The sequence below is a fragment of the Zootoca vivipara genome, chromosome 5 (genome assembly GCF_963506605.1).
Source record: "Zootoca vivipara chromosome 5, rZooViv1.1, whole genome shotgun sequence".
Classification (NCBI taxonomy): domain Eukaryota; kingdom Metazoa; phylum Chordata; class Lepidosauria; order Squamata; family Lacertidae; genus Zootoca; species Zootoca vivipara.
The window spans coordinates 67568254-67585262 of NC_083280.1; the positions used below are offsets into that span (position 1 = coordinate 67568254).

The following is a 17009-nucleotide window of genomic DNA, read 5'->3' on the forward strand; positions in this document are numbered from 1 at the left end:
TTATCTGTAAATTCACATCTTCATGATTTTTAACCTTCGCTTCACTTGTTTTCAGTGACATTTACTGAAAAACACCACTTATCAGGAGATTGCACATGGAGGACAGACAATTCATCAAAAGGTAAAAAATAAAAATATAAAAAATTAAAAAGGATGAGAGAGGGGGGAAATCATTCTGAAACAGTGCATGAAGCCTAAACTACCACATAATCAGGAGCTCATCAAACCTTTCTGTTTTGATGCTACTGAAAGAGGCATCTCATTTAAATGCCATTAATATGAAATGGCAGTTTTCATTAAGTTGTAATATCTAGTACCTGGCAAGTCTTGCTGTAAATCTGTTGAAGATTTAACATTCCCCTTCACTTTGTATATAAATCACTTTGTATTTATATTGCTGATGACTCTGTGTTCCCATGTTGTGGTAAACTGAAACCATCTTTAAAATATCGGGGGGGGGGGAAATCAAGAAAAATAAATAAGAAAATATTTAAATTACAAGGATGGCTTTATATCTCAGTGAAATAGCTTCTTACAACTGTTGAAGTTTCCACCCAAAAGGTGAATGTCAGTTTGTCACATATCTAAAGCTACTAAAGATGCAACACTTAGTTGAGTGGGACAATTTCTGAGAAAACATCCATAGCACTATATCGTAAACATGCCACAGCTAATAAATCCCCAGTTGCAATTAAGCAAATCAAAATAAAACCATTAGCAGTAAGTGCCTAAAACTGCAATCTGCCTTCTTCTCTACCCCATCTAATGATTTCAGTTTTTGCCCACAAATTGTAAAAAAAATCAAATCAGTGGCTCTCACAAAATTCACAAATTGTTCATAATCAGCCCAATGACAATAAAACAGTTACAACCTGGGAAGATAGACTGTTTCTAAATGGCCGCAAGTGAGCAAACATGAATAATAATATTAAGTCTAATTCCATCTCTAAAGTTCTGATTGTGGCTGAGATGAGGTGACAGGACTAAACTGTATCTAATATTTCACCACCTACCAAATGTCTTTTAAAGATGGTAAGCACACATGCATCAACTCCATTAGCATTTAATTTATTATCCAACAAGAACTTGTTTAGGATGAGAGATTATAATCTAATTAACACCATCAATTCAGGGGCAGTCTCAAAGTGTCAAGGTTTTTGGAGAAAGCAAAGGAGTATTTTCTTTGATTTCATATATCGTGGCATAAATGGAAGCTTTTCTTCAAGTGCATGTAATAAGAGTGTAACCCACCAATTTGGATGAGAATAACAGAAGAGGACAAGGGGTTAATGATTATTACCTCCACCCCCTCAATACCTTCCTAAGCCAGGTTTCTTATGTGGATGAGATCCGCTGAACCTGCTATTTACCTTTAAAATGCCTTTCAAACAATTGCATTCTGGCCTCATAAACATACAATTTTTCTTCCATCCCTTTTGATAAAGTAAATTTGGTAAAGCAGGGGTGGGGAAACATTTTGGTTCAGGGTCCAGGATACTTCTTAGGGCCAGCCTCTCAAGCTGAACTTCATAGATGGGGGGCACTGTCTTGTCAACTGCATGACATCAATTGACAGGTAGGCAGGGTCATCCAGCTGTCAAGATTGCTCCACCTGCTTTGCTGATCTTCCTGTGATCCCCTTTTAAACCCAATGTGGGTTTTAAAAAGGAACGTGCGGAGACTTGCAAAGCAACCCTTGGAAGAAGTGAAAGCTGTTTCTGAGAGTGCTTTTGCCAAGCATTTGTATTTAATTGCCTTTGCTTGACAGTGCTCTGTCTTTGCGGGGGGGGGGGGCAAACAACCTCCTCTCGTTCTACCTTCTCTGTCACATGGCAAACCAAACACAACTCTGACTTTGCTTCAGAGTGGAATCTGAGGAAGGAAGAGGGAGGAGACTTACAAAGTTTCCCTTTCTTCCCGTTTAAGTACCCAATCTCATGCCAATCTCACTGCCATCTTTAATTTCTGCTCATCAGTTGGATGAATGGAGATAACATAGCCTGCCTAGGCTATGTAATCCTGTTCCTTGCTGTGAACAAGATTGTACTGCCAATGCAAGATTAAAGCCCGTATTCTGAAATATTGCATACATTGCTAATTTTGAAGCATTTGCTGCTATTTTTTTCTTATACTTTCACTGTGCTAAACAACTCACTAACCCCACCGTACTCCAGGGAGGCACCTGGTTTAGATTCCAGGAATTTCCCTATTGTTCATTACAACTGGTACATAGGCATGGAGGAATTAAAGAACCTTTTAATGAGGGTGAAAGAGGAGAGCGCAAAATATGGTCTGAAGCTCAACATCAAAAAAACCAAGATCATGGCCACTGGTCCCATCACCTCCTGGCAAATAGAAGGGGAAGAAATGGAGGCAGTGAGAGATTTTACTTTCTTGGGCTCCTTGATCACTGCAGATGGTGACAGCAGTCACGAAATTAAAAGACGCCTGCTTCTTGGGAGAAAAGCAATGACAAACCTAGACAGCATCTTAAAAAGCAGAGACATCACCTTGCCGACAAAGGTCCGTATAGTTAAAGCTATGGTTTTCCCAGTAGTGATGTATGGAAGTGAGAGCTGGACCATAAAGAAGGCTGATCGCCGAAGAATTGATGCTTTTGAATTATGGTGCTGGAGGAGACTCTTGAGAGTCCCATGGACTGCTAGAAGATCAAACCTATCCATTCTTAAGGAAATCAGCCCTGAGTGCTCCCTGGAAGGACAGATCGTGAAGCTGAGGCTCCAATACTTTGGCCACCTCATGAGAAGAGAAGAATCCTTGGAAAAGACCCTGATGTTGGGAAAGATTGAGGGCACTAGGAGAAGGGGACGACAGAGGACAAGATGGTTGGACAGTGTTCTCGAACCTACGAACATGAGTTTGACCAAACTGCGGGAGGCAGTGGAAGACAGGAGTGCCTGGCGTGCTATGGTCCATGGGGTCACGAAGAGTCGGACACGACTAAATGACTAAACAACAACAACAACAAACAACTCACTAACCCCACCGTACTCCAGGGAGGCACCTGGTTTAGATTCCAGGAATTTCCCTATTGTTCATTACAACTGGTACATAGGCATGGTAGCAAGCACAAGTCATAGAATCTTAGAATCATAAAATCATAGAGTTGGAAGAGACCACAAGGGCCATCCAGTCCAACACCCTGCCAAGCAGGAAACACCATCAAAGCATTCCTGACAAATACCGTGTTTCTCACATTTTAAGACATGTCTTATATTTATTTTTACTCAAGAAAATAAGCCTATGGCTTATTTTCGGGGGGTGTCTTATTTTATTTCTTTTACTAACCGGTAAGTTGCTGCTGCTGCTCAAGCACCGACAAAGCGCCCAGCAGCGTGCGCCGCATGGAGCCCCGAGCCAGCGGGACCCGCTGAAGCGCCGACAAAGCTCCCGGCAGCGCTGCGCAGAGCGCCCTGAGCCGCAGGAGGAGCACCGTGGCTCTCGGCCTCTCCGCCGTCCCGTTCCTGTTTCCGCCGCAGGCACCGCCGCCTCCTGCTCCCTCCCGGGGCGTCCCAGGCTTCGCCCGCTCGGCAGTGCTCCATGCAAAGCCAGGGGCGAGCGCAATTCCACCAGGAGGTTCCTCCGCGGCACCCGTAGAGACCATAGAGGAAAGGCGCGCGGCAGACACACCACTTCCGACTTCCGTTACCCTCACCCACTCCTGCTGCGGCTCGGGGCGCTCTGCGCAGCGCTGCCGGGAGCTTTGTCGGCACTTCAGTGGGTCCCGTGCCAAGGGGAAAGGAAGGGAGGAGGGGAGAGAGAGCGGGCAGAAAGGGAGGAGGGGAATAATCGCTGACGCTACATGGCGAAAGAGAAAGGCAAGTTGTGGCTCCAGGTGGAGCGACTGTCCCGAGATAATTGGAAAACAATCCTGCACTGTGTGAGCGTTTCTGCAGACCACGAGGCGCTGCTTGGCCCTTCCAGTTTGCTGCTGCTGCACGCCACAAACAGTGGAGGGTGAAAGGAGCAGCGCCGGGTACCCAGAGTAACCTCCACAACCCCACAGCCACAACGTTTCCCAGCACAGGATGATTGAGGCTTTGTCGGCGCTTCAGCTGGGTCCCGCTGGCTCGGGGCTCCACACGGCGCGCGCTGCTGGGTATTTTGGCGAGGCCCTCCAGAACTGCACTTACGGTAGCACTACGGCTTATTTTCGGGGTATGTCTTATATTTTTTCAAAGCATGAAAATCGTGCCATGGCTTATTTTATAGGGACGCCTTAAAATATGAGAAACACGGTAGCTGTCAAGCCTCCGCTTAAAGACCTGCAAAGAAGGAGACTCCACCACACTCCTTGGCAGCAAATTCCACTGTCGAACAGCTCTTACTGTCAGGAAGTTCTTCCTAATGTTTAGGTGGTATCTTCTTTCTTGTAGCTTGAATCCATTGCTCCATGTCTGCTTCTCTGGAGCACCGGAAAACAACCTTTCACTCTCTTCTATATGACATCCTTTTATATATTTGAACATGGCTATCATATCACCCCTTAACCTTCTCTTCTCCAGGCTAAACATACCCAGCTCCCTAAGCCGTTCTTCATAACCATTTTGGTTGCCCTCCTCTGGACACGTTCCAGCTTGTCAATATCCTTCTTGAACTGTGGTGCCCAGAACTGGACACAGTATTACAGGTGAAGTCTGACCAGAGCAGAATACAATGGTACTATTACTTCCCTTGATCTAGATGCTTTACTCCTATGGATGCAGCCCAGAATTGCATTGGCTTTTTTAGCTGCTGCATCACACTGTTGACTCATGTCAAGTTTGTGGTCTACCAAGACTCCTAGATCCTTTTCACATGTACTGCTCTCAAGCCAGGTGTCTCCCATCCTGTATTTGTGCTTTTCATTTTATTTATTTTTGCCCAAGTCTTCCGCTGGGAGCCTCCAGAGGTCAGCAAAGGGCCTCCTCATGGTGTGGGCTTCAGCAGGTGCCCAATGATGCCAGTCTGAGGGAGGAACATGATCATCCTGAACTAAGGTGTCTAAATGTTTCTAAACTGGAACCAGCCTTGCCATACAATCTTGAAATGAGGATAAATTATTGTTTGCTCTGCCAGGTATTGGAGATAGAATATATTTTAGGCCTCATGATGATAATGCTCTCTTATATAAGAAGAGCCAGAGAGGCCTTCATAAATGGGAAAGGACTACAAGAAGTTTGAACTGCTGCTACAAAGGAATAGTGAAAGGCTTTATAAGATGTGGAGGTCTAGACCTATAACTAGAGAACACAGAGGTGACTTTGAAGCTTTCTTTGAAGTTCCTTGCACAGTTTGGGGTTTCTTTTCTGTTCTAGGCTATAGAGAATTCTCTATATAGTTAAGGGAAGGCCTTTTCTATAGCTGCACAGTCAACTAGTTATATCATGAAAACAAATACTTCAATTTCACCACCGCTGTCACAAAAACAAAGGTTTTATTTGACCTTGTGCTCTTGAAATTGTTAGTGTCACTTCTGAGATTTCACAGGGGAGACGTTATTTTCCAGGGAGTTATTTTGCTTTCAGCATAGTGTACAGTTTTAGAAAAGTTTTTATCCCCCCCCCCAAATAAGTGTTAATGTGTTTTGTTTCCAAGAGCAAAGCAGCATCAATGTGAAAAATACTTTAGGAGATGATTGAGAAAGGATGGAATTTGTCACACAAGAATAACATTAAGAAATACTTTCTGCCCAGTGGTTTCAAGAAAGATTGGGGGTGGGGGTGGAACAGAAGTCTAAAAACCTTATCAAAGAAATAGTGGGTTGTATCTGATTAATTCAGGAGTGTTGAACCTCTGGCCCTCCAAATGATGCTGAATTATAATTCACATCAGCCCCAGCAAGCATGACCAATGGCCCAGGATGATGGGAGCTGTAGTTTAGCAACAGCTGGAGATCCAAGGTTCTCCACACCTGGAGTGTAGTGTAGATCTATGACTCTTTTATGTTCATTGATTTCAATGGGTCTACTCTGAGTATAACTTAGTTGGATACTACCTAGTCTCTTTGTGACAATGTATACCCTGTCCCTGTCTCCTCCATTACAGTTTTAGGCTTATGCAATAGGAACCAGAAGTAAGCAAGTAATTATAGGCATTGGGATTGTCACAATTAGGGTTCAGAAGGGTTGATTTAGGCCTCAGGTGCCCTTGGATGTGTGTGTGTGTGTGTGTGTGTGTGTGTGTGTGTGTGTGTACACAGAGAGAGAGAGAGTGGTGAAAGAGACGGAAACAGGACTGTATAACCATTCTTTTCACAGCTACCAGCTCCATCTATAGACATAATAGACATAGACATAATATTCTGTAGTACAAAAGGCACATGGGATACATTAAGAACTGGAGAGAGAAGCAGGAAGAAGAATAGGTGATGGCAGAAAAGATTAGGAGGGTAATGCTGGTGCCACCAAAAAGAGGATTGGCTGTGAGAAGCAAGAAGTGTTGAATCTGTCCAAGAAACACAGAAATGTGAAAGAAATTAAGTCTTAAAATTTGTCTCCTGAGTATTAGCCAAGGTATGTTTTATTATTCACAGTAGCATGCATTGGTTTTAGCATGTGGAAATTCCATAGTCATCTCTGAAGAACATTAAGTTGAAGAGAAAAAAAGCCTTGAAATATTACTTTTTAAAAATCCCAAGCCAGTGTTTCCTGTCCTGGGTGGCATTGATCATATTGTCATTCATCATATTCCTTAGCTACAAAATGCAGTCTTCTGTGTGGTGGTTCTCAGGTTTATCAAATGTGCCACATGAAGGACATTAGAACTTCAAGACAAAAGAGCTTTTCCTTTGTTCATGCAGAACCTTGATGAATTGTGTTTTCTCTAAGATAATATTTGCAGAAGTCATTTGGAAAAACCCCGCTTTATACTAAGTGCCAAAACAAACAATGAGTTGCTGGCAAGCCCTTGTGTACGAGTCGGCTTCATGACCTTCAGTTTGGTGAGAAGGGGGAGATTGATACAAAGAACACATCCGTTCTGCCATACACAGATATCACAGATTGCCCTAAAAGGCATTGTCTACAATGTTGGTTGTGACGTTTTTCTTGCAGAAAATGTCTGATTAAAAACATTTTGAAAACAAATCATGCAGTCAAAATGAAGAATGGTAAAGGACAAAGCAGCAGCAATGCCGCTAAGTGGAACCAATGAACTTTAGCATGACAGTAACTCTTTGAACTTGGCAATGATTCAAAAACAGACAGCCATATTAATATGGGGTGCATTCTGTCATTCTGGGCTAAGTTGGTCACATCCTAGCAAGTGTGTGTGTGTGAGAGAGAGAGACGGGGGGTGGGGGCATGCCTGAACACACTTTATGACTATGGCATAGGATGGAATTTTATCCTGTGTTTTAGGTCTGCTGTTAATTCTCTCTCTCTCTCTCTCTCTCTCTCTCTCTCTCTCTCTCTCTCTCTGTGTGTGTGTGTGTGTGTGTGTGTGTTGGGGTGGGGTGGGGTGGGGTGGGGTGGGGTGGGAGCTCACTCCTAAAGGGCTGTTGATAAGCTTTTGATAAGCTTGAAATGCTGGGTAGTTGGTCAGAAAAGAGAATGATTGAATATCTGTCAAAACACCATACATCTCCAGACCCACCCAAACACCCATTTCCTGCTCACTACAGCATACGTCTACGTACATATATGGAACCACATTATTCAAGGAAAGATAGATACGGTAAATAGATAAATAAATAAATACAAAATTTAATATATATATATATATATATATATATATATATATATATATATATATTAAAAGGACACCAGTCATTTGTTTCTGTAATGCAGAATAGAAATTGCTATGAAAATATTCTCTTTTAAGATCAAACACAAGGAATAAGAAATTACATAAAGACTGGAGGGAGGCTTGGGCAAAGCAAAAAGAAACACAATTAACCCTGCTTCATATAGGCAGCTGTTTACAAATGGTGTAGAGTTACCCACACCACATACAACTCACACTTCTGGTCTTGTTTCCAGACACGTCCAAGAAGTACGTCCCGAAATCTTTTCAGTTTACAATTACATTAGGGAAACTGTATCACTTACTAAGTTCAACATGTACATGTAGTCAAGTGGGGGATAAATCACAAACAAACAAAATAAAATGCAGATATGCAAGTGTCAGAGTGACATAAAAGAACCTGGGACCTTTTGCATCCAAAGAATGAACTTTACTATGGATCTACAGCCCTTTCTCATGTACACTCCCTTGAGAAAGGATGAAAGGAGGGGTACAAATGAAACTTTTTGCTGTCCACTGGGAAAGTGCTCTTTCTTTACCGATTAACTGAAAATCTTAATTACTGTCTCCGAGACACCTATAAATCGCCCTTCCGGTTTTAAAACTATGTAATTGTGTTTTAAGCTTGTCATTTAGGGGCACATTGATTTGATGGATAACAGCCTTGTATCAAACGCTGGCTCAGATGCTTAGAAATTTCCCTTTAAACTACACATTTGTTGGCTGAAAGCAGGCAACACTCCGATTTCTGTTCTATTACCGAGCTGTCACAATACATCACAGCTGCTCGACGCCATTAATATTGATGTTCTTACAACCTTAAGTACACATTATACCATCAGTGTTATAGCAGGGTAGGGAGGCAAAAATATTGGTGTTGCCGAAATGACAGAGTCTGCAACATCCATTACAACTTCCTGAAGTACTTGCTTCACCTTTAGCCCCCTGTGCATCCCAAAACCAGTTGTTAACCACCCAGCCTTTCGCCTCGCAGGGTGGCTATTTCTGTTATAAATGCTTGTGTTAACATCTGTATTCTTGACAAGGAGCAAATAATATAGCTCCTTCAACACCCTTGGGAAAACTTCCTTTACGAAACTGGCAGTTTGGGGGCAATTTAGACCATGAAAAAGCCTAGCCAAATCCCAAAAGCTGCTCCGAGGAATATTACAAATCAAAGCAAAACATTGCATAGGCCTAAAACTAATGTTCAGAAGACAATGGTTTCTCACAGAGGCATTATTAACAGTTGGCTTCTGGAAGTCATGAATAAAGCACATGTTTAAACAAATAGTGCTCTCCTCAACAGAGTCCATTAAAGTATGCCAGCTACCTTAATCTCCTCAGTCACATGTAAAATAAAAAAGTTCCTTTGTTGATACTTTGTATGTTTCCAATGTATCACGCTGCTTAATGCTACCAGAAGAAATAATTGCATTACAGATGTAAATCTCTTTCTCTCTATTTTTTACATCACAGGCTGCTGTAACAACAAAAACGACTGAAAATAAGGGTGCTACAGACACAGACAAAAAAACCTCCTTAGATGCTACATTTATAACTTAGAAATGCCATATTCTGCTTAATTCAGTGTGACATCCTGTGTTTAAAAATTGCCAACATCCATAAATGGAAATGCTACTGTATAGGTGACAATATAAATATGTGACATTTGGAATATTGAACTCCACCACCACCCTTTTGCTAGGCAGAAGAAAGTAAGAACCAAAAGGGAAAGTATTGCAGGAAAGTGAACCAATACAGTATTCACATTGTGAATGATTACAACATAATTTTGTGTTCCATCTCACTCTAACCACCTAAAATAGGGATGAAGGGCAGATGAAAGGCAGGAAAGGCAGGAAAGGCAGGCAGGCAGGAAGGCAGGCAGGCAGGCAGGCAGGCAGGAAGGAAGGAAGGAAGGAAGGAAGGAAGGAAGGAAGGAAGGAAGGAAGGAAGATCAGGGCTTTTTTCAGCGAGAAATCGCTGTAACTCTCAAGTGGGAACCATTACCATTATAAGAAAACAAGGGGAGTTCCAGCACCTCTTTTTCTAGAAAAATAGCACTGATAATAATTATAATTTGTTTGGAAGCAATACAGCAACTCACATTCCTTAAGTGATTAGTGCAGGGTGGGGAGGGAGGGGGAAGAGAGGGAGAAGGGAGAGAAGGGAGAGAAGGGAGAGAAGGAAGGAAGGAAGGAAGGAAGGGGATGAAAGAGAGAGGGAGGGAGAAGAGAGGGAGAAGGGAGGGAGGGAGGAGGGGGTGAGAGGGAAATAGCGAGAGGGGGGAAGAGAGAGGGAGGGAAGGGAGGGAGGGAAGGGAGGGAGGGAGGGAGGGGTGGGTAAGAGAGAACTTGGATGGACTTGCAAAAGCATCCCAGAACTGGTGCACCAAGAGAGCCTTGCATTTAACTTACACAAGCTTTCCCACCATTATCTGACCTTTAAGGAACGGGGACAGGAGAAGCCGGGGTCGGGGGGGCGTCGGACTCGCATCCCTCCCGGCGTCGCTGGACTGCAGCTCCTTCCCCAGCCCCTGACCCAGGAGCTATGACGGCTAGAACCACCGGCGAGGGAGGCTAGAGGAAGGCGGCGAGCGGGACGAGGGAAGGCGAAGGAGGGACTTGCAGGCGGCCTACCCTGCAAAATGAGGTTTCTTCCCTCCCTTCCTCCGCAGGGCCTCCCTTCCCCTTCCCCGGCAGGAGCTGCACGTCCCAGCGCCCACTCCCTCCTGCACCACCTGCCCGCAGTCAGGACCTCTCGGCCAGGGGCGGCACTTCGGCGAGGCTCCCAAGAAAAAGCGTGGTGAGTGGCAGAAACAGCCCTTTCATTGGCTGAGAGCCGCTGGGTGGGTGCGGCCGGCTTTTGGCTTCGTGCTGCGAGCGGGAGCCTGGCGCACCTCTGATGAACAGCTGAGAGGCGCGGCGGCCCCAGGCTCATGCTCCCCGCGCCCCTCCTGTTCACCTCACTCATGGCAGCGGCCTAGTTCACCTAAATGGAGGCACCGGCCCTGATGGTAAGGCGACTAGTCTTGCGCCTAGATGAAGCAGCAATGGCCCCTAAACCAAAAGCATCAGCCAAAGACCAGGATTCATTGTTCATGATGAAGATAATACTGGATATATGTTGACAAGTCCAGAGGTATCCAGTGACTCATGACCAATTCTTTGTTTCTTTTTGGACTTGAGCATGCATATCTCATCACAAACCACATCCATAGTTTGCTGAGTCTAGGGGGAAGGCACATGTGGAATCAGACATCTCTTAAGAAGAAGAAATACCCTTGAAAGTCAAGAAAGGAATGCCATTTCAGAGATTAATCTGAAAGAGAGGAATGGTACTTGCATCCGTTTGAAATACTTGATGGGGAATAAATACCATATTTTTCTGTGTTTAAGACTAGGTTTTTTAACCAAAAAAATAGGTTTAAAATTGGGGCTCGTCTTATACATGGGTAATGCTGAGGGGTGTTTTCTTAATTTGGAATCCCCCCCCAAAAAAATAGGGGGGGGCGTCTTATACATGGGGGCGTCTTATACATGGAAAAATATGGTACATGTTGTGCTCAAGTACGTGTCTCTGTGAGATACAGATACACACACATACACACAAAGTACAAAAAGTAAAATGAAAACAAGCCCTCATTTGGTGTGGCACAGGTGCTTGTTCTGCTTGAACTCTGGTACAAAATAGTGATTCTGCTACTCTGCCAGCAATGTTCTGCCACAGCAGGGGTGGAGAATTGCCAGCACATTAGCCAAATGTAGTCCCCTGTGTCTCCACATTTGGCCTGCAATTAGGGTTCAAAAAAGCCTTCTATTAGAGCCAGGTTAATCTTCCATTCCCTATGTGTTAACAAAATACTGAAAATGTTCCCATGCTGAAGTTAGACTTGAAAATAAACCATTCTGTTAACTTGAATAGGAGACTTTTTTCAAGACCAACTGCAGTGTGCCATAGCACTTTTGGATGGGGTGTCAGTTTTTGCAATCTTCATGGACCTGCAAGAACAAAAGGATGTTCAAGCACCTGACAGGCCACAATATATGGTTGCTGGATTGTGTTTGGCTTGCTGGGCACAGAATCATGCTACACAAGAGAGTGATTGACCTGAACATAGGTAGAGAATGAATGAATGAAAATAAAAGGAAGGGCGGGGGGAGGGAAGAAGTCCCTTCTTGTACTTACAGGGTCCGTGAGCTCCGGCAAGCTAGCCTGGTAAGTGAGCGGCCGGCAATCCCGAGTGTTAAAAACTAATACACATGGAAGGAACATTGGTCCAAGGTCATCCCCATCAAGGACATCAACAGTAAGGGTGGTTGTACTTGTTCTTCGTTCCATAAGGTTTTGAGCTCGGTCCTGTGGAGAAAATAAGGATTTAACCAGACAATAAAAGTTGTTTGTCTTGATATCACTGCATATAATAATGTGTAATTTGAAACTGCAAGCCATAAACATGTTGCAAAGACAGGTGGAAGTGAACATGGCACGCCCTGACCACACAAAGCTCCAACCTGGGACCACTACTAGAACTAAGAGGGTGTGTGTGTGAGTGAGAGTGCATGTGTGAATGAGAGCGCTTATCAGCCTTTTTTTATCTCAAGAGGCAAATATGCTTCGTGTAGCCTTGTTCCCACTTCCATGATTTCACTATTTTCACTATCTGAGTAGTATCATATTTTGTAGCCTACCACCCTCTCTTTCCTTGCTCTGTCCTTTCCTATGTATCTTCTTCCCTTCCTCCCAACAATCCCTTTTTTGACCTTCCTTTATACCTTTATCCCATGACACATCTTTCTTTTCTATAGAAATTATTCTCCTCAAACCCTTCCTCTTTCCTTGGACTCCAAATCATCACACTTCTTTTGTGCTGTTTTGTAAGTCAGGGGGCTTGTCTCAGAAGTAAAGCAAGTTATCCAATATTAGCAAAGAAATCTGTTATTAGTCATGTGTGTGAGGGAGAAAACATTCAAATGGAAGCCCCCCCCCTCCTATCTAGCAATATTTGGGGGAAACAGATTATGTGATAAAATCTTCTCTCTGGCAAATTTGGAACTGATAAGCATTGTTTCCCCACACACCACAACAAAGGATTTTAATCCCCTATATCTCCAATGAGAAAGTTGTATGGTTTTAATTATAGAATCACTTATCAGCACAGCACACCAGTATGTGTTCTATATATTCTGCTTACTGACAGAAGAATTCATAAATTCTCTTTGTTGCTTTTCTAGTAGGAATAAAGTAGTCTGCAGAAAAAGAATTAAGCCAGACTATTCTTATTCAAAACGGTAGCAACATTATCACATCACAAAGATTTTTAATTTGGTATTCACATGCCATTTCCGCTTTTCAGCCATTTCATGGTGGAGGGTCTGGGGTAGAACATTGCTAATGCCTTGCCTTTGGTGATCAAACTGTTCAGGACAAGGCAATCTGCTTAGCAGGATACAACCCACTGTTATATGTACATTTGTTGAGCTAGTCAACTAAATAGAAAGTGTAATGTCTCCAGGAAAATAAATTAAAAACTGGTATTGGAGATCTGGTATTGGGGAAAGTTTGAACTTGCAATCTTAGATGATAGACCCAGGAGCTTTGTGGAAAGAGAAGGCTGATACTGTGCAAGAAGGGGGAGAAAATGGTAGCAGGATTACGTTGCACCCAGAAGAGGCAAGGTTGTGTCAAGATCTGAAAGGAAGGAAGGAAATCAGGTGGAAGCAAGTAAAGAAGAAAGGAAGCTTTGCAACAAGGGCAATATGCAGCTAAGACTGGAACTTGAGACTGAAGTCCATGGGCACGCTTCTCAGGGAGTCTTGAAATGGCTACCCAGAAAGTAACTGATAATGGAGAAAGCAGCAAACAGGTCCAGCTTCAGCACCTAGGCTGGCCTAGGGATGCTTGGACTCACTGAAGCATCACTTTGATCACTCCAGCATCTTCTTTTCTTTGCCTTCATCTTTTGAGAAAACTTTCAAAAGACAGTGGGTAGCCATCAGGGAATATACATAGTTACAGGTGCTCATTTTGTTGTAGTCTTTACTTTAAAAGTATATTACTGTTTTCTACAACGGAATCATGCTTACTGTATTTGCAAATGAATGTGTTTTGCATCAGGATAGTAGAAGCAAACATCATTTTAGTCCTATAATAATCATTATGGCATTATGATTTAAGGAGGTTTAAAATTTTTTTTCACATACTCAGAGGGGTGCATTTTTAAAAACCAGGGATGGAAACTTTTTTGTTTCTTTGTTTTGTCCTACTGTATCAGGAATGTAGAAGCAATTAGAAAGTGCAGAAAGGCAGTGTCTCCACCCCCATCATTCTGCCCGGACACTGAGGTCCAGTGCTGAGGGCCTTCTGGCAGTTCCCTCACTGCAAGAAGCCAAGTTACAGGGAACCAGGCAGAGGGCCTTCTCGGTAGTGGCACCTGCCCTGTGGAACGCCCTCTGTGGTGGAATAGTGCCTGGTGATGATTCCGGTTCATCATGGGTTAACCTATCACTCCCATGAAAGGCAGGTGTTCCCTGGGAGGCGGAGCTAGACAGCGTTCTAAATGGAGGGGGAACAACCGTTGAAAGGCAGTTGGGGGTTGGCAGTTGGGAGTGGACAGAGAGGGAGCAGGAGGTTAGGCTTGGGTGGATGGGAAGAAAGGTTATAATCGTTATTATCAAGATGCAGGAGATGTATTAACAAGTCTGTGTTATATTAAAAGAAGATATGCACTTTTAAGAACCAGAGAAATCCATGTTTTCAATTTAAATAATCAAGTTAAATGTGCCTAAACGTTCACTGACTTGGCAGTGTCTCAGTACCTTCAGAGGTGTGACTAAGAGGCGAGAACAAAGCTTTCCTGTGGAAGAGGAAACTGTTTGCTTTTTCTCCTGTCATACAAAGGGCTGGTTAGTGAAGCCAAAGGAGCCACATAGTTGCTTAAGGGAGAGGCACATTGTAGCAGTAGGGATCCATGGGAGGGAGACCCCACTGGTGGCAATAGGAGACAAGTCCAATTTGGGCACTGGAGGTTTACTCCCGTTTGTATTGAAGCACAGGGAGAGCCTCTGTTGTCAAAGCAGTGAGGGGTGGGAAACTGGGAATCCCTCCCACCCTCCCACCAGATGTCAAAGAGAAAAACAACAGACTTTTAGAAGACATTTGAAGGCAGCCCTGTTTAGGGAAGCTTTTGTTGTTTAGTCATTTAGTCGTGTCCGACTCTTCGTGACCCCATGGACCAGAGCACGCCAGGCACTCCTGTCTTGCACTGCCTCCCGCAGTTTGGTCAAACTCATGTTCGTAGCTTCGAGAACATTGTCCAACCATCTCGTCCTCTGTCGTCCCCTTCTCCTAGTGCCCTCAGTCTTTCACAACATCAGGGTCTTTTCCAGGGAGTCTTCTCTTCTCATGAGGTGGCCAAAGTATTGGAGCCTCAGCTTCAGGATCTGTCCTTCCAGGGAGCACTCAGGGCTGATTTCCTTAAGAATGGATAGGCTTGATCTTCTTGCAGTCCATGGGACTCTCAAGAGTCTCCTCCAGCACCATAATTCAAAAGCATCAATTCTTCGGCGATCAGCCTTCTTTATGGTCCAGCTCTCACTTCCATACATCACTACTGGGAAAACCATAGCTTTAACTATATGGACCTTTGTAGGCAAGGTGATGTCTCTGCTTTTTAAGATGCTGTCTAGGTTTGTCATTGCTTTTCTCCCAAGAAGCAGGCGTCTTTTAATTTCGTGACTGCTGTCACCATCTGCAGTGATCAAGGAGCCCAAGAAAGTAAAATCTCTCACTGCCTCCATTTCTTCCCCTTCTATTTGCCAGGAGGTGATGGGACCAGTGGCCATGATCTTGGTTTTTTTGATGTTGAGCTTCAGACCATATTTTGCGCTCTCCTCTTTCACCCTCATTAAAAGGTTCTTTAATTCCTCCTTACTTTCTGCCATCAAGGTTGTGTCATCTGCATACCTAAGGTTGTTGATATTTCTTCTGGCAATCTTAGGGAAGCTTTTAATGTTTAATAAATTATTGTATTTTAATATTCTTATGGAAGCTGCCCACAGTTGCTGGGGAAATTATAAATTATTATTATTATTAGTAGTAGTAGTAGTGTTGGCAGAAAGAAGAGAAACAACTGAAGGAACAGACATGGGAGTCTAAAGTAAGGTCCCCCAAAAGGCTATGGAGTCCAGGATCTAAAATTACCTAGCTTGCACCCCTTGAATGTTGAACACATTAAGAAACAATAACAACAAGGGCAGTTACCCTGATGTTTAGGCAAGAACTCAGAAGTGGTTCAGAAGTATCCCTGCTTCTGCCTTGGAGTCTGTACTGTGCTGTGCTGCAGCCTCTTTCTGTTCATGAAACCCCGTCACCTATTCTGCTTCTGACACCTCCTCCTCCCAGTCTGCTCCCTTTACCTCTGACCATTCATTGTTGTACCACCATCAATCCCCAGACTCTGAGTCTTCTTCCCTTGGAAGTCACCTGGCTACTACCTCCCACGACCCCTCTGCATCCAGCTGGCACACTTGCTTTGACAAAATGTCATTCTAACCTCCCAGCAAACCTATTAGGAGGACTGCTCAATAAACAAGTTGTCTGGAAGCAGCCTTAATTAAATATGGCACAAGAATGGCTGGAATTCATGACTCATTTGAAGCGGATTTATAATTATGCAAGTAACTTGCAGAATTCTGCAATGAATGGAAACTTTCCCAGCTCTGGTTGCAAAGACAACATCAACAGTAAATCTGATTCCAAGTAAAGCTCTCCAACTGGTATACTCTGTACAATGTTGGCCTCACTTTATTTCTCAGCTTGAAATATCTGTTACATAACATGTCAGGAAAATGCTTCACACATATACCTATTTGATATACACAACTGGAGGTGAAAGAAAAAGCATCTTCAAATGGTTGCATTTCAAAGCTGAAGGGTGCAGTTAAACTGCAGCCATTAAATTAATTTCATACCAAATTAGTATTGCTAGCTGCAACAGAACAGTAAAACTCATTGACACTACAATGCATCATTCTATACCTTCCTAGAATAAAAAGGCTCTTTCACAACTGAACACTAACACCTTTATAACCAGTAAATATGTGAAAGATTGTGTTACATGGCAGCAGAGACATAGGGCTGATTCTCATGTATTCAAGTCATTTGATATCTCATCAACAGATGGTGATCACTTGAGGATTGCAAAATAATTTGCTGACTTACAGTAAAATGTAAGGTCTGCTTGCAGCCTCTAATCTGCA

General features: G+C 43.4%; 1 protein-coding gene across 9 annotated transcripts in view; it reads right to left on the minus strand.

The window, feature by feature from the left end:
• Window positions 1–17009, minus strand: part of PCDH15 (protocadherin related 15) — a 608113-nt gene that overhangs the window by 210640 nt on the left and 380464 nt on the right. For all 9 annotated transcript variants that reach the window (XM_035137543.2, XM_035137542.2, XM_035137532.2 and 6 more), the window contains one exon: window positions 11938–12108. In XM_035137543.2, the coding sequence (XP_034993434.1) occupies window positions 11938–12108 (171 nt within the window). The remainder of the gene's footprint in view (window positions 1–11937; window positions 12109–17009) is intronic.